Genomic DNA, 21,273 nt, shown 5'->3' with positions numbered 1-21,273 from the left:
GCTTTCACATCATGTGTCAAAGGCCTGTTTAACTTTTAAAAACTGTCTCTGCAATAACTGACAATGCAACCAAATTTACACAAAGTTTAGATCAGGATGAAAATTATTTAATAAATGTGTGCTATGCTTATGGCATACAATAATGAAGACCCATTTGTCGACCTCTGCTTCTGCGGGCCACAACCTTCATCCTGGCCACAAACTTGCATTACTGCACTGCTGGCAGGCTTTTTACCAGTTAACACTAAAACGAGGCATGAGACTACAAAGCTTCCGGTTTAGTCACATTCATTGTTTAGGCTCGCCGAGACTAACAGAATATCAATACCCTATACCAACTTTAGTATTGATCGTGGAGTTAAAATCATTTGAACGCAAAAAGCGCAGAAAAGGTGCAATGAGTCGTGAAGATTCAATCGAGTTTGCAATGATGAAGAGAAGAAAGAAGAGCTCCATTCCTTCTCCTTTACGTGAACAAAGTAGTAAGTTTAATATCTTTTAGAATGTTTTATCATTATAGAATTTTTTTTTACTTTCATTCTCCACTTCTGATGTTTTTCTACCTCTACGTCCACTAAAGCTTGTCTCTGTGTGTACTAAATGAATGTGATTTAAGAATGAAATGTGTTCTTGAATGATACTTAATTCCATGAACACAAATCTGTATTATGATCATATAAAAGTGGTTCTACAACATAGGCATAGGTATTGTAAAACTTGTTCTCTAACAATCATTGAATCTGTAAAAGAAGGATTATATTTTACTGGTATGGCAAGAATGCCATAAAAATAAGGTTAAAATAATCAAGTTCATACATAGACAAAAGACCATCCAGTAAAGGGTTTTAAATTTGAAATCTGAAGCCCCCTTTCTTCCATCTTTAAGTTTCTATGTGGCTTCTTTTGCAGACAACTGTACTAATCTTTTGCTGAGCTCTCTTTGTTTTCCTCCACTCCAGTGCTTCTGCTGTAAACTCTGCATTTCTGTCAATAATGTGATGCCCTAGTTTGGAACTGTTTTGGGGTGGTGTTTTGCTGTTGACAGTCTTGTGCATATCCGTTTAATGTCATAGGCATTTCCGTCTATAGCTTATTTTCAGACTTGCCACGTGTCATTTTTTTTCAAAATATGACAGGTTTTCTGTATCAGATGGAAGGTTGCATACTAAATGTGCAAAATCTAGTGCAGGATCTCCGTATAGTGTAATCCCTATCCTCTTTACAGACAGCTTGAGTACATCATCATCTCAGGTAAAGCAGAAGTTGTAATCTTCATCTGTAGCAGGGGGAAGGAGACAGTCTAAAATCGTGCCTTCTGGCATTTCCTATCAAGAGAGTAAATGAAATAATAACATATATGGTCATAAATAAATGAGTCGACTCATATTTATGAGAACAAAAAGAAAAACAATAGTGAGATCATGACGTTAAAACAATGACTACCCCACGTCTCTTAGCATCTGAAGACAGGAAAAACAAAGTTTTATAAATATTAAAACAACAAAACAAAAACCAGTGAACACGATGAAAAACAAGGAAGTGGAGGTATCCCCAGAGAGCTTAGATGTAGAGAGGGTTCACTCGTGACCGCGGGAAAACTCGTCGGTTAGAGTTATCTTTCGTAATTGGATGCTACGAAACAACACGGCACAAGGCGATCGTCTGAGGCAAGGTGGGCAAATTGTTCTGCAATTAACTGTCAGAACGCCAGATTTAAATCAACCTCAAAAGAAAAACGTTTCCACAGTTTCCCAAAGGACGAAGAGAGGTAAGCTACGAATTTATTCTCAAATTACGATCCATAAGTGTACTGTAGTTGAGAGCAGTCTACTATAACACGTTTGCTCGATTTCTATGATTATTAAAACGACTTTACTGACTATACTGTGAAACTGTGTAATGAATTCTCACTTATCTGATTACAAACCTATTTAAATTTGTTATAGTATTTTCATTTAAGGCATTCGTCACTGGGGTGAGGTGTTATAAAAAGATTTGTTATTAATATATTGAAAAATTCATTACAACAGGTGCAAAATATGGATGAACTTTACGAGAAGGAAAGATTTTGACCATCTTACACCATCTGATTGATACTGTCTTTGCTCGGATCATTTCGAGGAAAGTCAGTACAACTGTCAAACCCCCAAAAAAGTCTTGTCTGGAATGCAGTACCCACAATTTTCGCCATTCCAAATCCACCATTCAAGGTTGATAACTTATGATTATTAGATAATGATATATTCCAATATATATTACTAAGCCACATTTTACCATCATGGGCCTTTCTTTCTGTCATATTTTATTTTTTAATTAACATTTATCATGAGAGATCACTCTAACTGGCACATAAGGCTAATGATGATCATAGCTTGCATCTGGGCATAAAGAGTTTCTCTGTGACACTTTGCAATGGTTGCACACTGTTGAAACACCCTCATCCAATGCACTACCTTGTCTGACAGGGTGGAAGATGACTGTGCAGGCTCTGCTTGAGCTTTTTGATGAGCTTCAGACAAATCATGGTATTTCATTACTTCTTACAGAAAAACTGAATCAAGACTGCTTAGAAGACTTTTTTCTTGCTTTCAGGGAAAAGGGGAGCATCTACATAACCCCACTGCAGAACAGTTTAGATTATTCTTCCGTCAGATCATGATTGAGAACCTGTTTCATCACAGTAGTGGAATTAATTGCCAGAAGGACAATGACAGCTCTTTATTGACTCTGACATCTGTGACCACTGACAAACAACAGGACATAATGATATGTAATGTAGATATTGACGAGAATGACTATGACCATGACATCGATTGTTTAAATGACAAAGACATTATTGATAAAGTAAATATCACTTTCAATAATTTTGATGATAACTGTAGTGACCCTCTAACTATTTTCTCCATACAACCACCACCAAAAAAACGAAAATTCTGAGTGAGACAGTCAAGATATTAGAGTGTACATGTTGTAAAAATATTGACCAGTTACTTCCTGGGAAAAAAGTTAAATCTCAGTTGATTCGACTTCTGTGGGAAGAGCTAAAAAGCATTGACCTCTGTTGTCCACTTGGTGCATGTGATCTGAAAGGAAGTGTGATTAATCTATTTATCAATGTTCGCCTTCATTTTTCTTTGAAAGATAGCTCTGTGTCCTTTTTTGAAAAAGGAGCAAAAAGAAATCAAAAATGTTGAAGTTACATCATTTGTAGCTTTTAAGCTAAAGTAATTTAAAATTATTATAGAAAAGTGTGAAAGAAAATGTTATAAATCTTCATTTAAAGTACATGTGAGAATGATCCCTTTTGAGTATCTGCTTGCTGTATATTTCATAGTAAGCATAGCTGTTATCTTTAAATTGTCAACCAATGTTCTTACAACAAGGGATATGAATGTATATAAATATATACATTATTATTAATAGTAGTATTATGATTTGTTATTAATTATGATTATTATGATTTGTGTGAGAATTTATTGCCCATGCTTGTATGTAAACAGAAATCTATATGTCTCAGTAGATGTGAGCAAGTATTCTGAATGTGGCTTGTTTATATTCATGTGTAATTCTGTTTTTAACTGCTTTTCTCATATTAATAAATTCTCATAAATTAGATTTTTATGGATTTTAAATAAATGCAAATTTGTGCTCATGGATGTGCTGTTTGAATTTATAAAAGTTATCCTTTTTAAATATAGTCAGCTGTCATACATGTATTAAAATCTCCCAAACTACACTCGTCTAAGCAATTTCCATGAATAAAAGACACAAAAATCTGTTCTTAGATAAAGGTCATTTGATATCGCAAACACCTAGACATTTACTCCAAAGATAAACACTGCTAGCGCCGACTTTGTTTAGTAGTGGTTGATAGTAGCAACTGCGGCGTAGCATCTTTTTTCGAAGGGACGCAACTCCGTCACTACTTTTCTTAACAAGTAAGGATAAAGAAGGAGTGCACCCTCTCTACATCTAAGCTCTCTGGTATCCCCCTCCCTCCATTATTCAGCGCATGCGCAGTACACACTTGTCGGGTGAAAGCGGAAGAGGGGGTATCAGCCATGGTTGTTTACCACAGAGATGGGTGAAACGGATCACTGCTGTACGTGTTATTAACTGCTACACTTATAGATCAAAATACAGGGAGAGAGGAGAAACGCTCACATTTTCTAACATCCCGATGGGCAAAAGCCTAAAATCTGGAAAAAGAAGAAAACTGTGGCTGCAAGCGATCCGAAGAGGAAACTTTGTGCCGACAAGATATATATTCCAAAGTATGCGGTCGACACTTCGTGTCGGGATTTCTGATGAATGACCCATCTTCAATTGACTACGTCCCAACATTGCATCTTGGGTACGAAAAATCATCGAAAATTAGGGTCAGTTTGACAAGCAAAAAAAGCTTCCTATTGTACTAGTTCGGAAATCGTTGGCAGTCTTGGAGAAGACATGATCGGTGCTGAACGGTGGAGAACCGTGTAAGTGAACATTTTTTCCTGTAGCAAGATTCCATTAAGAAATTTATTATCAGTAGCATTATGTAGTACAACAATGAGGGGACTTAGTCAATTATTCAGCCCATGCGCAGTACACACTCGTCAGTGATCAAAGCGGAAGAGGGGGTCAGCCATTGGTGTTTATGATTCGTGCAAACACAGAGATGGGTGGAAATGATCACTGCTGTGTCATTAACTGCCACAGTCGTAGATCTAAATATGGAGAGAGAGGAGAAACATTAACATTTTCTAACATCCCGATGGGCAAAAGCCTAAAATCTGGAAAAAGAAGAAAACTGTGGCTGCAAGCGATCCGAAGAGGAAACTTTGTGCCGACAAGATATTCCAAAGTATGTGGTCGACACTTCGTGTCAGGATTTCAGATAAATGACCCATCTTCAATCGACTACGTCCCAACATTACATCTTGGGTATGAACAGACAATGAACATAAGGGTCAGTTCGACAAGCAAAAAAGCTGCCTATTGTACTAGTTCGGAAATCGTTGCCAATTTTGGAGACGACGGTCGACGAAAATTGTGTGGACTTGCCGCACCAGACATCGACGCTAAAATAACTGTGGATGGAGAGCCACGTAAGTGTGAACATTTTTTTCCATAGCAAGATTTCCATTAATAAATTTCTATAAAACTACTACATAAAAATGATCAGCAGCTTGTATATGACTATTCAAGCAATTTATAGCTTCGTTTCAGGTAATATTGCTCAGCCTTTTGGAAGATGACCGAGAAATCCATCCATTAAGGAATAAGTTATAGTCAAGACCTTTTAAAATAATGCATTAAAAATATACCGAAAGTTTGTGAATCTTCCACCTTTCTGCACCTCCACAACCACGGCTCACCAGGAATGAGGTATTTTTCAAAAACTGTTCTAAGATCATAAGATCAGGAACAAGCATATCCTTGAAAAGATTTCATGTGCAGAAATCACTATCCCAGTTATTATATTTTGTGGCATTTTTAATCTATGTAACCCAGGTCTTGTTATGTCAAATTAAGGTGTGAAACCATGACAAACATACAATTTTTTAATTATTGCTACTCTGACAGCACGATTTGGTGTAAATGTAGTGAGTACAAGTTTAGGCAATTGCTCAAAATCTTGCAGTGTTAACCATTAGATCAAGAAAGTAGCATTATTAATTATATGTACAGCAATTATGTTAATGTTAGTACAGTATAAACATGCCTTATTTAGAATAAAATTCAGGAATGACTCTTTTTATCTCAATGACATTCACAGGCTAGGATATAGTAAAAATTATCTTCAATATTACTAGTTTACAATTAGTATGGTGATCTCCAATTAATCTTCAAGTGCAGTAACAAATCTGAATGGCTTCCATTATGCACAAACAATTTGCACAATCATCTCTTTTATATTATGTATATATTATTGCTAGTACGAGCACTGTTTTGAAAAGCCCCTGGGGATCAATAAAGTTGTATTATACAATTTGTAAATAAACCGATATATAATGCTTAAAAACTGTGTGTATTAGAAAGATGAACTATTTTATGAAAAGCCAAAAGCAATGCTATTTTTATTATGCAACAAAGACTATTTGGAAATGTGCATCAGACTATGATTATGATTGATTTACTGATTTCAGGTTGAACAAACTAGATTCTTTACTTAACGTTAGCAATGAGTTCTCCACTTCCTGATCGTCCTTCCAATCAGAGAGTGGAGTCTTTTGGAATAAGACATTGTTTACATTCTTAAAAGTATTATTGATATTCCTTCTTCTAAATGGATTGCCTCTGAGCGGGCTCCACATGGGCATGTTCCAAATGTTGTGGCACAAATGCTTTGTAGAATTAAAAAAAAAATTAAACAATACATTTTGATAGGTCACTTCATTTCAAATGAGTGAACACGGCATTTATACTTAATCCACTCCACCCTCTAGCCTCACATCATGAAAGATGTTAACGAAAGTAGCAGCCGATGTTCTGTCCACCTTTGAACAAAGTAGAATGAGCCAAACACAGACTGTGCTCATCTCTCTCTCTCTGATCAGGCTGTTATGTTTCGCTTTGTTTTTGCTGCAAAATATCAAAAGTTGTTACTGTACTCCGGCAACTTAAAGTGATTTTGTTTACTCTGAATTTCTCTTTGAACTTATATTCTCTTTGTTAATGTCGATGAAACTGAAATCGGGCAGCTCGATCGTGAAAGACGCTGACAGTGAAAGTCTGCTGTCGGGTAAACGCACATATGCACAAGACCCTCAAGTCCGGTCTGCGCATGGCACCACGAAAACTAAAGGCTGATTGGATGTTGCCATAGGTCGACGATGTCAAATATTCGGCGCATGCTTAGTACGCACTCGCCGGTGATCAAGGCGGAAGCTTGGGTCCAGGCTGTTTGTAACACTGAGTTTGAATTTCCTTTACTGATTTATGTGAACATAATGAGATGGGTGGAAGAGATTACTGCTGTGTTATTAACTGCCGCAGTCGAAGATCAGAATGTAAACAGGCCGGGAAAAAGTTAGTATTTTCTCATTTCCCGATGGGCAAAAGCTTAAAAGCTCAAGAGAGAAGGAAACTGTGGCTGCAAGCAATCCGAAGGGAACACTTCGTGCCGACAGTATACTCACAAGTATGCGGTCGACACTTTGTGTCAGGATTTCAGATAAACGATCCCACTTCAGTCGACTACGTTCCAACATTACATCTTGGTTGTGAAAAATCCGCCAGAACAAAAGCCAGCTCCATGAGCAAGAAACCTGCTGGCAGTACAACTTCTGATGTCGCTTCTTGTCTCGGAGGAAAGAGAAGAAGAAAGATAAGTGTACTTCCAGCTACAGATGTAGGCGCTGAAATTACATTGGGCGAAGAACCACGTAAGTGTGAAAATTATAACTCTGATGTACTAATTATTTTTCCCGAGTAAGGGAGTGATGCGCTGGAACTCCAGGTGCAGGCACGAATAGCGTTTAATCAGGGAGTAAAACAAATGGATGAGCAACTCGCGGCCCGCGCCTTCTTCGGCCCATGTGAGAACAAGATTTCTTTGGTCACGTGATCAGCTAATCGAGCATCTTCCGGTTTAGAAATATGACGAGCAGTCGACACTTGATATCAATTATCTGTACCACAACAATCGGCGTCGTATACAGGCAAAGCACACTTTGTCTAGATACGAAGCAAACATAAACGCAGTCGACGGTGCTGACCCATATGAGCTGTCGAAGCACATATATGACGATTTCGGAAAATTATGCATGCAGATGACCTTCACCCCACAAAAAATCTAGACCACTTCCGGTTTTGATGTTTACTGTTGCACGTAGCGTTCTTCGACCATGCCAGCTCTTAAAATTAACAATGATAGTCGATTTTGCTGTGTACCTCAGTGTACAGTTAAAGCCTACAAATGCCCAGCATTATCCTTTCATATATTTCCGAAGGATGAACAAATGAAGAAGCTTTGGCTTGTAAGAATTCGGAGAGACGAAGGGCCACTCTTTCGGGTAAGCATGATCGAGGTTTCAAATTCCCTATCACTATTAGTCATTTTCTTCTTTCGCAACATCACTTTTTTCCATGCTATCTGAATCATCGTTAATCTTTCTAATTGATTTAAAATTCTGATTTCAGAATACTTATTGTGTTCGTAGTTTAAACTTACAACATGTGGGCATAGCCATTTCGTATTACCGAAAACGCATTACATTGTATTATTAAGTGTTATTATATTAAAATGCACCAGAAATGTTCAAAAAGGTGGACATATATTACAAGTATTACAACTTATTTTGTAGTTAAACCTATATATCTTTGCTGCTGCTGCATGACTAATTAATTGTGAATCAGTCGCCATTCATTTACACTCTATCATACATAAACTAATTTAAACATAAGGATTATTAGTTTCACAACATAGTCAACAGTGATTAAAAGTAATGTCGTGAATATCATTTTAAAAACGGCTTAAAGACAAAATCATAAGCATAAAATCTTACATGTGTTTTGGTAAATGTTTATGTTAACAACACATGACTACATGTTTTTTTCTCAGGTCAGAAATTGGACAAGGGTTTGTAGCAGGCACTTTGTGCCAGAAGATTTTCGCCCTTTGACCTTAAAAGGAAAACAAAGGAGACTAAAATCAGATGCTGTACCAAGTTTGTTTACATGGAACAACTTTCAACGTGGAAAAGAGAGAAAGCAGCCTGCAGTTCGTCATCCCATTTCACAAGCAAATACCAACACAAATCAGAGGTAAACTTTTGTTGCATTGTATTAATGAATGATCTTGTAATGAAAACAGACAGTGTGATTAATTAATCATTTTTCTTTATAAGGATATTGCATTCTGTGTGTTTTTTTTTATTGGTATGCAACTGTGCTACAACTGTCTGAATTGTTTTGTCTTTTAATCCCATTTATTGTGAACTACCTGTTTGCTTTACACATGATGAGAATGTGTATTTTAAAGAAAAAGGTATTGATCAGTTCAGATATGTAGTGCATGGAGATCGTTGTCCAAATCACACATAGAAATACAAAGATAAATGCAAAGTGCTTTTACAAATCAAATTTAATATCATCACTGTTAAAAAATATGTAATAATATTAACACATTATAACAATAGAAATTGTGTCAAAATTATTCAGACACTCTGACTATTAACAAGTCTCAAAACATATTTTCAGTTTACAACTCACAACTCAAATCGCAAAAAACACAAAACACTCCCATTCCTAGTGTATTCATGAGATAAAAAAAAAAATCAGTATATCAAAATATCTTGCAAGTGATCTGTCATTTACTGAATTCAGTAGGTTCACTTCTCCTCATCTGATTCCAGAAATTGCTGCAGATTAACCCCTGTCAAATATTGCTAAGTGAATTGTGCAAAATCAGTCATTTCATGTGGTAACATGTTTTTCCTTTTCGTCAGTGAAAATGTGGACGCAGAGCCTGCAACAGCAGATGCAGAGCCAAGTGTACTACATGACAGACACTGGCTGGTCGTCAGTAAGTGCCTGCTGCTAATAATCATGCTGATTTTATGTTGCTTTGTGTGGAAACTATTCGACATTTCATTTGTGCGTAACTTCATGAGGGTATTTCGTCAATTATTCAGCGCATGTGCAATACATACTCGTTAGTGGTCAAAGCGGAAGTCGGGGGTATCAGCCGTAAGTGTTTACTACAGAAATATGTGAGCTAGATTACTGTTGTTAACTGATTACTGTTATTAACCACCATAATGGTAGAGCAAAATACAGAAAGGTAAGAGAAACGTTAAAATTTTCTAATATCCCGATAGGCAAAAGCCTAACTCAAAAAAGAAGAAAACAGACTGCAAGTGATCCGAAGAGAGCACTTTGTGCTGATAGTGTACACCACAATGTGCGGTCGGTATTTCAGATAAATGACCAATCTTCAGTCGACTAATGTCCCAACATTACATTTGGATACGAAAAATCATCGAAGGTAAGGGTCAGTTCAACAATCAAAAGAGCTGCCTACTGTACTAGTTTGGAAATCTTTGGAAACCGCGTAAGTAGCCAGGGAACCCAGTTATTTCTCCTTGGCAGTCTTTCCTTTGTGTACAGTGTAGTGCAATTGACAGTAGTGCATTTCACCAGGTTTGTGCCAAAGGTCCAGACAGGGTTATATATTTTTGTTGTCATTATATTTGCCTATACTACTTAAAATCCTTAGCATTATTGCAAAAGACGCTGTGTAATGGTAAGAAATGTCCCTCCGGAGTTTTGTCTTTGACAGTTATTATGATATTTATTTCATTATTTTAGTGACACCCTTTCACTGTAAAGGTTTTGTAACAGTTAAAAGTGAAAGTGCAGTATCAAGTACATTTACAAGTCTTTAAATAACAACAATTATTTAACATATTTTAAACACTTTCTCTTAAAATGTATCAGATCTTTAGATTTAGATTGCATGATGTCAGTACATAACCTGCATTGTAAATAACACCATGTAGATTAACATCATGAAATGTGTTTCCAACGTAATAGAGATTATCATACTTGCATGTCAGTATGACTTTAACTTAGTAATACAGTTTCATAATGAAGAAGACTAACATATCACCATTTAATAACCATTAAAAATACAAAATTTCACATTGAAATCCTTATGTCCTTTTGTTTATCTGTGCTCATGTGCATACATTGAATTTTACATACCCTTTTTATTCAGGACCAGCCACTACACATCAATGTTATTAAAAGCATTTTCAGTTCTCATTGGGCCTTTAAGCTTGGCAGAGTTTTATGTGTTAACCCTGAATATTTTAGCAGTTCGTGTTCCAAGATTCTGTACCACAGAAGACAAACTACTTAGTTCATTGAGAATGCCAAATAAATGTTACATATATGGATGCAGTATGACTTGGGGTATACTCTTCACGCAAGATGAGGAACCAAGAAGCATTGGATAATCACTGTAAAATGTGATTTCTTTTTCTATCAACTTGTTGAATCGTGATCATTTATAAAGACAGCAGACAAAAATCAGGGCAGTGCTGGTCATCTCTGTGCATAAATATGTATAGCTTAGCTTCTTGCTGCTAAATAAACTTGCATATATTCTTCTTGTGTTGAAGATCCAAAATTGGAGGAATTCTGTCACATGCCTAATTATAGGCTATAAACATATAACACAATTTGTATGTTATTATATTTAAGGGTCAAGTCTTCTGAGTTTCTAAAGATAAAATATATCATTGAAACTATGTGTAACATAGAACAGTATTATACTTGCAATGTGTAAATATATCTGTATGCTATTGTAACCGAGTGGTAAGGTGGGGTTGTATGGTGACAATAACAGTTCAACACTCGAACCAAAAAGCCAGGAACAGTCAGCAGGTGTGCGACCCTTTATTTCTTGTACGATGGTCACGGCTGCGTCAATCGCCCGAGGCGCTAGAGGTCGGAGCTGTCTCTTCTTCGTCGTGTAGCTGTGCGCGCTGTCTCCGCCGACTCTGTTCTGTCCTTTCGTCTCAGCTCTGCCCTTATATACCTCTGGGAAGGGGTAAACTTTGCAATGCTCTGATACGGTCGGGACAATGCGCCGTTTTACCCTAGCCAGTGACCGCTATGTGCCATCTCCCCTAGCCAATCACCGCTATTTGCCATCGCTCACCATGCCCTAGCACAGGGGTGTCAAACACCCGGCCCGCGGGCCACATCCGGCCCGCCATGAAATTTTACCTGGCCCGCGAAAGAATTTTAATTAAATCATTGTTAATGGCCCAGCGACAAGCAAAAGGCAAACAGCAGAAAAGTTCCCGTCGAGGACAGCAAGATATGGGATGAGTTTAGTGAAGTTTGTACAGACCACCAACAGTGCACTGGTCAAGGTACCACCGCTCCTGTTGATGACCTGAAAGGATGGTCAAGGCGGGGCTCATAAATCTGACCTTTGACACGCGACACCCTGCCCTCAACACGAGCCGAGCCGCGGGTCGAAGATTTTTAGTACCTGTTAACTTCCCTGAATCGGTCCGAGATCAAAGGGTGCCTAGGCTCGAATCTTGAGCATGTTTGGCAGTACATATATCTGTGTTAACAACTTTTCTCTGTGATGAAGATCAACAAACATCACACAGTTGTCTTACTGATGTACACTTGCAGTCCATCTTGAGAATCTCCACAACACAGAAACTTACTCCAAACATAAACGAACTTGTTGTCAAGAAAAGATGTCAAACGTCCACTTCTGACAAAATAAATTAAGAAAAACTGCTAAGCCTTGGTTTGTTATTACTTTAATTTTGTTTTAATGTATGATTTTGTTTACACAAAATTAATAACAAAAACTTTAGTGTTCTACTGTTGAATAAAAAGTTATCAGCTTAAACAATAACCTTCGGCCCGCCACCTTGTGGACAATGTGAGATTTGGCCCCCTGGGTAATTGAGTTTGACACCCCTGCCCTAGCAGATCCCGCCAAAACTAGCAACAACGCTGGCGTACCGGCCCTCTACACTATAATACCAAAATTATGATTGTTAATTGATTTTGTTCTTTGTTTGGATTCTGAAGGTGAGGATGGAAATGTTTGTCTGCCTGTACATTTTTGTCCACTTTTTCCCATCCAGAGTGATTTAGACTAGATTGCATCTACTTGGTCGAAATTTGATTTGTTTATAGTTGTTCATCTTGTAGCAGCTCTTAAAATAAAATTATTTAAATATACATTTTAAACATATTGTACACACACATGCTGATCAATTATAAAGCTTTTGAATCAAGACTTTTAATTTACTTTAGGCTTCTTCTATTAACTCTATAAAAATCCTACAAGATACAACACTGGCATGCAAACAGAGTTTTAGCAAATGAGTTCTAAATTGAAAACACCTCCGCATTCTCCAAGTACAGCATTTCAACAGGACGTGCAGTTTTTCCATGAATCATCATCTACTTGGCATAATGTCCATGCGCTGACATAATTTTCAGTCAGAAAAGTAATCATCAACATACAAACAAAGCAAACTCTGACACACATTGTTGTGTTTTAAAGTTATTTGCAAGGATGGTTAAACTTTGGAGGAAACAAACAAACTAAATACTTGTCATCCTCGGTTAGATTTTGCAGACGGCTGGTGTTTTGCTCAATCTGTGGTTGCATACATCAGTAGTAAAATGCCAGCTGAAAGCGAAGGATGCAAAATAATACATATGGCAAGGAAAACAAAAAGTCTGATATAGAATTGACCCTGGATGACTTTGTTAACTGTAGACAATAGTAGAGCACAGAATATCTGAAGATGCATGGTAAAGATGAATTTGAGACTGCTGTGCTACAAGGCAAGATGAACATCGAACATGTATGTATCTGGATGCATGATTATAAAGGTGTACCAAATAAAAAGAAACTCAGCCTGATGGTGATACTTAAAAAAAATTCTGAGCACAGAAGCTGACAAGTATTATATCTGCTGGAAAGAATGTTGTACATACCAGCATGCTTGTATGGACCTCGTTCACAGGCATGCAGCTGCTGAGGTAGAAAACACTGGTTCTGGCAGTAATTAAAAGCTACTAATAATAGATCTAAACAAGCACTGACAGATGAAATATTATTAACAGACATCTGGCTGTAACTGGTCCTGCTGTAATCCAGTCGGGTATAAGGAAACCTATATTTATACATCTGTATTACTGTACTCATATTTATAGCAACTTTTATTTGTCCATAAAATTAAAACAGAGAACACAGGCATATGGAATAATCCTAATAACTTCATGCCAAGACTATATTGATTTCACATTAGAATGAATATGTGTGTATTTGCCTCCTCACCACTGCCCAGTCTATGACCAGACAAGTCTTTGTTGTTGGCTGGTATTATGTTGATGAATGTTTAACCTGCAGTGGGGTGTCAGCTATCACTTTTGCTACTTTATTTTGAAATAACTGTTCTTTATGTTTTTTTAGGCTGCAAACGTGTTAGACAATTGTTGTGCATAAGAAAGTTTAAATGTATAAACACATTCTTGTACCCAAATGTGTGGGGGTGAGGGATGAAGGTCTTTTGAGTAAACAAAATGATAACCCAGTAATAGTCATAATGTGAAATGGCAATATCTTTGATGGATTACTACTTGCTGACTATTTGACTAAGACGCGTGTATTTTGCAGGTCCATCAGAAGATGTATGTTCACCTGATCCAGAAAGTTTCCCCACAGAGGTTATACCAAATAAAATTAAAAAGCTTAAACCTCAGAGCAAGAAGGCAGCAGCTCCACCAGTTGTGAGTAGTACTGTTACAGTCTTGGAGATCACAGCTTAAACAGAATGTGATTGTTGAGTAATATTATGATGCCTTTCTTGCTTTTTTATGTCAGGTGGTCATGGCTAGTATAAGTGTAATCAACAGTGATGATAGCAGTGAACTTTTCTTGTATAGGACATTTCATCTTTCCTGCAGTATCTTTTTTATTTCAAAAAGCATATTTTGATTGGAGGTGAAATGAGTACCATGATTTTTCAGATGTGGGTTAATGTCCTTGTGGAGAAAACATTAAAAAAGAAAACTGCTTCCTGATATCAGAAATAAGAAGAAAACACCCTAGTCATATGAAAAACCATGTTTACTGCAGTAAATGTAGTGTTGTAAACATACAGGAAAAGTAGCTTTAAAAAAAATCTTGAAGCCTAACTACACCTTGACTGCACTATGGCACCAGAAAGGCACAGTGACTACATTTCTAATTTGGGGAACTCTGTTCCCTAACCCTCAACATGACTTTGACAATTTTTGCCATTTACTGCATAGGTGTATAGTCTTTCAACATTCCTTGCCAGTGGAGGCATACTCATTTACAAAAAATCTGTAGAAGATCATGTTGAAATACATATTTCTCAGTAATATTTAACAGATTATCTTGCATGTGTGTGCTGTGTATAGTGAGTAGCTTCTAGCTAATACCTGGCACAGTCTAAAAAATCTGTCTTTAAGGTGATACTTAATTTTGTATTGTATGTATTATACAAATAGCAAATTGGAATAACTGAGATATATCTTTCAAAAGCCCAACATATTATGCAGTAGTCTGTAACAGGTAAAATAAATTCATAATCTTTGACTCTATTTAGGGAAGGCCTTGTACTATCTGTGAGAAACATGAGAAAAATCCAGCAAAAGACCCCAGAACAGTAACTCTGTCGATTCCACCCAATATTGAGGCACTGTTTCGATATGCTGCAACAGACATGAGGCTGTCAGGTGCAGGTAATATATAGTTATGCTTAGTGCATTTCAGCTCATGCATGGAGTACCTTGATACCTGAGCTGATTGTTGGTCTTAAAAAGGGAATAAGATCATGTTTCCTATTGATTTCTGTGCTTGAAGCAGTCACTAGAATTTCCAGATATTGTTTATGCACTTCTCATTTTTTGAAGACACTTTTCAAGCCAAAAAAATTGAAAGATTGTTTAAACACAAGAACAATATTATTCATGTATTACATATACTTTGTTATGATGCTTAAAAGATATATAATATATAAATTCATGTGCTTTTTTGATCTGTTGTCAAATTCACTTGCGTATTACATGATTGTCATTTGAAACAAAATTTCTACAAAAGAAGAGTGGCGTTCTTAAAAATTGATAATTTGAGGAATGTCAGTATAAACACTAAGTTTACTCTGTGGGTCTACCCCACCCTCCTTCCAGCTCTTAGAGTAGTTAATTGTTGCTTGACTAAAAGAATACGTTTTCTTTCTGCTTGTAGGTAAGAAAAAACAGGCATCTGGAAGCTGTGCTCACAGAAAACGCCGTTCAAAATCCACTGTTACGAGAAAAAATAAATCGAAAAGGAAACAGTTGGTGAGTATCTTGTTTGTGTTTCACATGAAAAGTAGAAAGTACCAAAGAAAGGAGCAACACTGCCTTTGTTTTGTTTTTATTGGTACTGCCTAGAAATGGAGAATTGTGTTTATAAATATAAACTCTTGATGAATAACTGAATAATTATTAACTCATCATCTGCAATGCTTTAACAATTTATATCATTTCTTAACAATTTATCTCATTTTGAGAAACACTACCAAGTAATTTATTTTGCTTTTTTCAGTCCTCTGCCAGTCAAAATCAAAAGAATAAGATCTTGGTTCCAACTTTGCAATTACCATTCTCACCAGGCCATACACCAAGTATGTCTTCAAACATGTGGCAGAACAAAGAAAGAACAGAAAGGACTACTAATAAGACATCATATGTCATTAGAAGAAAATCTCCAGATTTTATTTTGTAAGTGCAATCTTCTAACAAACAATCTGCACAGTTTGTCTTATTTATTTTAAACTGTACTTTCTCAATATGACTTTAAAAATGTGAAATTTTAAGCCTTGATTTTAAAAAATCTGCATAATGGAGGACCATCCACTTCAAACACTAATTAAAGGAAGATGAAAAAGGAAACCACAATACCATACCTCTGATAAGGATTTTTCCTTGACAGGGAAGCAGATGGTGATGCAAGTCTGTTGCGAACAATCTGTCAGGATGGTGCTGTGGAAGATGTTATTTCAACTGGTGAGTAAAATGTTAATAAAGCAAATAAGATGTAAAATGTCTAAGAAACCTGTTGGCCTACTTATATCAATCAGTTCCATAATCTAAATCAGTGGTCAAGCAAAAACAAGATTAAAGTGGTGTGGACTTGTTTTTATTTCAGTTGATAATGATCTGTCCCCCCAAAATGAACTTGCAGTTTAAATGTCAATAAATAAACAGTTTGTTAACTAATAAACAAGATTAATGGCTCAAAACTACAAATACATACACAAAAGATGTACTCTTTAAATGACAATAAAGGCATTGTTTATTGACAAGATTTAGAGTTGAAATGCAAAATGGAAAGATGGTGTGTTGCGTTGGTGGATCATTGTGAAAAGGTCCTTAAAATCACCTACTTCAGGGATGCCCATCCTACGGCCCGTGAAACTTCTGCCCACAGTGCAGGAAATCGGCATGTTAGTAATAAAAAAAAGACCTAAAAAAAAACAAAAAAAAGGGAAGAAGAAGTATTTATCCCTACGTAGGGGCGTCTCTCAATCTTTTTTCCGATGGACGAACATTTCGATTCAGTGCTGTGAATTGGTGTCTCTACGATGCAGCCGGACATTCAGAAGTTGGTTTCGGGTAAACAACTTCAAATATCCCACTAATTACTATATAATTAATGGTAATTTCAACTTGTTTCTAATAAAAATGGTGTCTGCTCTATTTTTTTAATTTTTTTTTTTTTTTTATTTTTGCGCTGAAGCGGCCCTTGACACTCATGTCAGAAATGTGTATGGCCCTCAGGCCGAAAAAGGTTGGGCATCACTGACCTACTTCAATGATATTATTGTGCTTCCAATAGTATTTTATGATATTTTCTCTCTTCAAAACTTAGTCGTAGTTCTGCCATTATTAGGGTCCAGTTGATCTAAAAAGAAATGGAAAAGTTGTAGCCAGTCCAACTGTGAGTACACTTTTAGGAACACTCTGTATATATATATATGTGTGCACATATATATTTATACATACGCATAAATGAACTTTAAAATATTTTACATTATCTTTCTAGCCAGAAAAAGTGAGCCATTACTAACCATGACTGAGGACCAAGGTGTGGTTGTTGTGAAGATCAAAAGAAAGTCTTACGCTGAATCTGATGCAGACCCACTTGCTTCGAACTTCAGCCAGGGGTGGCAGCCAGATGGGATGGAGTTCATGTCTGCTGATACTAACATCACAAACAGAATAACTCCAGAAGGGAGAAACATGGAACAAATTTTTGTGTCCAAAAGTTGCTTGAAGGCAGTAGAGGGTGTAGAGTACACCTTTGGAGTTGCTAGTCACAAAGCAGAGTTAGCACAAAGTAAAATGCCTCAAGATGTAGCAAAATTGGAAGTTGATTCAAGTCAGGAGGTGAAACCTCTCATAAAAAGGGAGGAAACAGTACACTTAAAAAAAGAGAGAGAGGTAAAGTCAGAGCCGATACACTCTGTGGATTACAAAGATTGTTTGCAGAGAGATGTCTCTTCCTGTAAAAGTGACATGATATCTCAGATTGTGAATGAGACTGAGAAAACATTTGCAGTCAAAACTGAGACCAGAGCACCTGTTGAGAAAAGTGCTTCTTATACTCACAGTTTGTCGGAACCAGATTGGTCTTCAGTATCAGATGTGGAGGACCAGGAAGACATTATAGCAGTGAAAGAAGAGCCTGAGGACTGGAGCGCTCATTGGTTTGGACAAGATAGTACTTTGATGGATGGAGAGCTTATGAAGAGAGCTCCAGGAAAAGATGTTTATCCAACAGGATTATTCAAAAATATACATGAAGTTCATCAACTAAAGGGAGATGCTTTAAAAACACAAGTATTAGAGGTTGGTCCCTGTGGAGAAATGTTCTCAGATGGACCATTTGAGTTATCTAGTAATAAGTCTATTGAACCAGTTCCATTGTGGAGATGGTCTCCTTCAGAAGGTGAAGCCAGACCTCTCTTATCAGATATTTTACAACATTATGATGAATCAAGCACTAAAAAGTGCCTTCATGATCAGGAGGTGTCCAGACATTTTTTTGAACTGACCCAGTGTGGTGTGTGTAGCGCTGTTTTTAAAAACTTGTCCCACTTAAAAATACACATGTTGGTTCACAGTCCGTATTAAATGCAGCCATGTCAAATTACGCTTCATGATAAGAATTTGGATTGTGATGACATCTCAAGAATGTTTTCATGAAATTTCTAGAATTTGCTGATGACCACTCCAATTTACTTATTACTGCTGTAGAATGTAACGATTATTCAAAGACATACAATGCTACAGGAGAACAATCATCTTAGTGTTGCCTGTGGATCACAACTTCATCACCAGTCAGTTATTAATGGTGTTATGGGATACTGTCATTCATCTCCAGAAGTACCTAAATTCCATGCATTAAAGCATAGCAATGCACTTAACACCAGTATGGATTTTATACAGCAGTGCAACTTCTTTCTCCAAAAGCAGAGAACTGCCTGATGCTTTTGTCAAGACCTTTTATCTTACACCCCTTCAGATGTTGAAAACAACTTCCCATATTTTGGAATATTCTCAAGGCAGAACTTTCTTTTTAGTCTGCTCCAGTACTGTTCTTGTTGTAGAATATTTAGGTCCTACCCTTCAGCCTTCAGAATCTGTTGTTTGGGATAAAAGGTATATATGTTTATTTAACCAATATCATTATTTGTTGAAAAAAAATGAGAACTGGGATTTGGTGAGAGGTTGAATGCATGTAAGAGTGTTTGGGGAAAAAAATGAGAGGCTGAGCTTTTTTGTTAAAAAAAAATAAAATATGGAGATTACAGAAAAATAATAAAGAAATGCAGTTAAAAACACTATAAACTGATTTTAATGATGGATGTTTATGTAGCAAAGTCAGAGGCATCATGCCAGAGTAAGGATGTAAGATTCATTCACATGAGTTTTCAGAAGCAGTCAATTATTTTCCTGTTTTTGTCTTTTTGATTCATGTCTCTAATTCATTTCATCATTTAATTTTCTCTAAGTACCAGCAAACACTGTCAATTGGATGGCTATTATAAAAAGCCTTTAGCCTTTTGTAGCTGGAATAACTACAAAGTTTTAAATTGGTTACAGCATTTATTATCCTGTATTCCAGTGGTTCTCAAAGTATTTCGGACTGCGGACCACTTTACTTAAGTAAAAAATATGGCGGACCAACAAGGCCTAAAAATCACTCTGTACTATGAATTTCAAATTTAAATAGTCGCATTTGTTTCATTACAATTCAAAACTAAATGTCCTTTTGTGACAGTAGCATAGTAATAAGTTGACATAAAACTACGTACCTCGCTCTTTGTAAGTAAAATGTTAATGTGAGGAATGCATCACTTTAAACATCACTTTGCTGACTGTCAGCCGCGGACCACCTGACTTATCCCCACACTTTGAGAACCACTGCTGTATTCAGCTATTTAACGGGACTTACAAATGTGTGGAGGACAGCAAAGCTCTGATTGCTCAGTCGCCATTACTGAAAGGGCACTTTGGTGCTACTGATACAATCATAATTATTACTTTTGTTATTTTTATGCTTGAATACAGGAATGACAAAAGAAGTATGGGTTTATCCCACCTCTACTGCCTTTAATTTACTGTGCTTCTAAACAGAAACAAAATAACATTTGAGTAAACTGTTGCAGACAACTGAGTAAAATCACTCATTCAGCTGTTGCCAGTTTGACACTTAAAAAAAACCTATCATTATTTTCATCAAAATTAAAGTTTAGTGAAGAAAATGTTTTACTGTTGGAATGCTGTACTTTATTCTTATTCATGAGAGACGTTTCTGCTGGCATTTTGACTTGCTTACTTTCTCAGCACACAGTTACTACTGTCACAGTACAGAGTTGTGTGTATGTGTGTATGGAGCAGTTCTAGAATGATTATAAATTTCCCAGACAATGATAAATAAAATTGCATTTGATATCCACTCATAGAACATATGATTGTGTTCTGGTGTCAGTACAGAAGTTGTATACCCATACAATCCATTAGCAAATTCTCAGAAGAAAAGTACTACTTATCCATCACGCTCAGCTAGTATTCCTGTTTGTATTGTTTTTTGAGTCATGTCTCCAGCTTATTCATTTCATCATTTATTTTCTATAAGTAGCGTCAGTTGGCTGTAGTTGCGACCCTATGCTCCGCTGGGGGTGACTAGGAACAAAACAAGAAGATTGTCAGTTGGATCGCTATTATAAAGTCCTTTGAGCCTTCTACAGCAGCAATAATTGCAAACTTGTAAATCGGTTACAACATTTATTATCCTCCTGCATTCAGCTGTGTAATGTGACATGATAAAAATGCATGGAGGACAGCTAGCCTCTGATCGCTCCATCACCATTACTGAAAGGAAACTTTCGCGCTACTACAACAATCAAATTTCAGTTACTACCATCACAGTAGAGATTTGTGTGTGGAACAGTGCCAGAATTCTTGTTCCTAATCACCCACAGTGGAGCAAAGGGCTGCAACTACACTCACTCTCTTCCATATTCAAATCGCAGCACTGACTTACAGAGGAGCATTAGACAGTAACAGTTAACTGGCTTAAGTAAAATTAAGGAGAAAGATAAATGCTCTAAAGTATCTTAATTGGCATACATTTACACAGATGACTAAGACATTGGCATGGTTAACTTTCAGAGGGTTATAATTGTTCCCACATCTTCCACTATTTTACTT

At 36.6% G+C, this 21,273-nt stretch overlaps 1 protein-coding gene across 4 annotated transcripts; it reads left to right on the top strand.

The window, feature by feature from the left end:
• Positions 1-4,028: 4,028 nt before the first annotated feature.
• Positions 4,029-19,407, top strand: LOC112576232. 4 transcript variants are annotated; one of them, XM_025258532.1, is made up of 9 exons: positions 7,377-8,000; positions 8,549-8,751; positions 9,435-9,511; positions 14,159-14,271; positions 15,117-15,252; positions 15,758-15,852; positions 16,100-16,275; positions 16,487-16,560; positions 17,600-19,407. In XM_025258532.1, exons 1-9 carry the CDS (start codon positions 7,833-7,835, stop codon positions 18,688-18,690), a joined length of 2,133 nt encoding a protein of 710 aa, XP_025114317.1. In that variant the 5' UTR covers positions 7,377-7,832; the 3' UTR covers positions 18,691-19,407. The 4 variants fall into 4 exon arrangements, with proteins under 4 accessions (XP_025114318.1, XP_025114316.1, XP_025114319.1 ...); XM_025258533.1 differs by lacking the exons at positions 7,377-8,000; positions 8,549-8,751; positions 9,435-9,511 and adding an exon at positions 4,029-5,090 and having other exon boundaries at positions 15,117-15,246; XM_025258531.1 differs by lacking the exons at positions 7,377-8,000; positions 8,549-8,751; positions 9,435-9,511 and adding an exon at positions 4,030-5,090.
• The last annotated feature ends 1,866 nt before the right edge of the window (positions 19,408-21,273 follow it).

The sequence above is a fragment of the Pomacea canaliculata genome, linkage group LG11, assembly GCF_003073045.1.
Source record: "Pomacea canaliculata isolate SZHN2017 linkage group LG11, ASM307304v1, whole genome shotgun sequence".
Lineage (NCBI taxonomy): Eukaryota > Metazoa > Mollusca > Gastropoda > Architaenioglossa > Ampullariidae > Pomacea > Pomacea canaliculata.
Note: the sequence above shows the minus strand (reverse complement) of the source record. Positions and strands in the feature narration are given on the sequence as shown.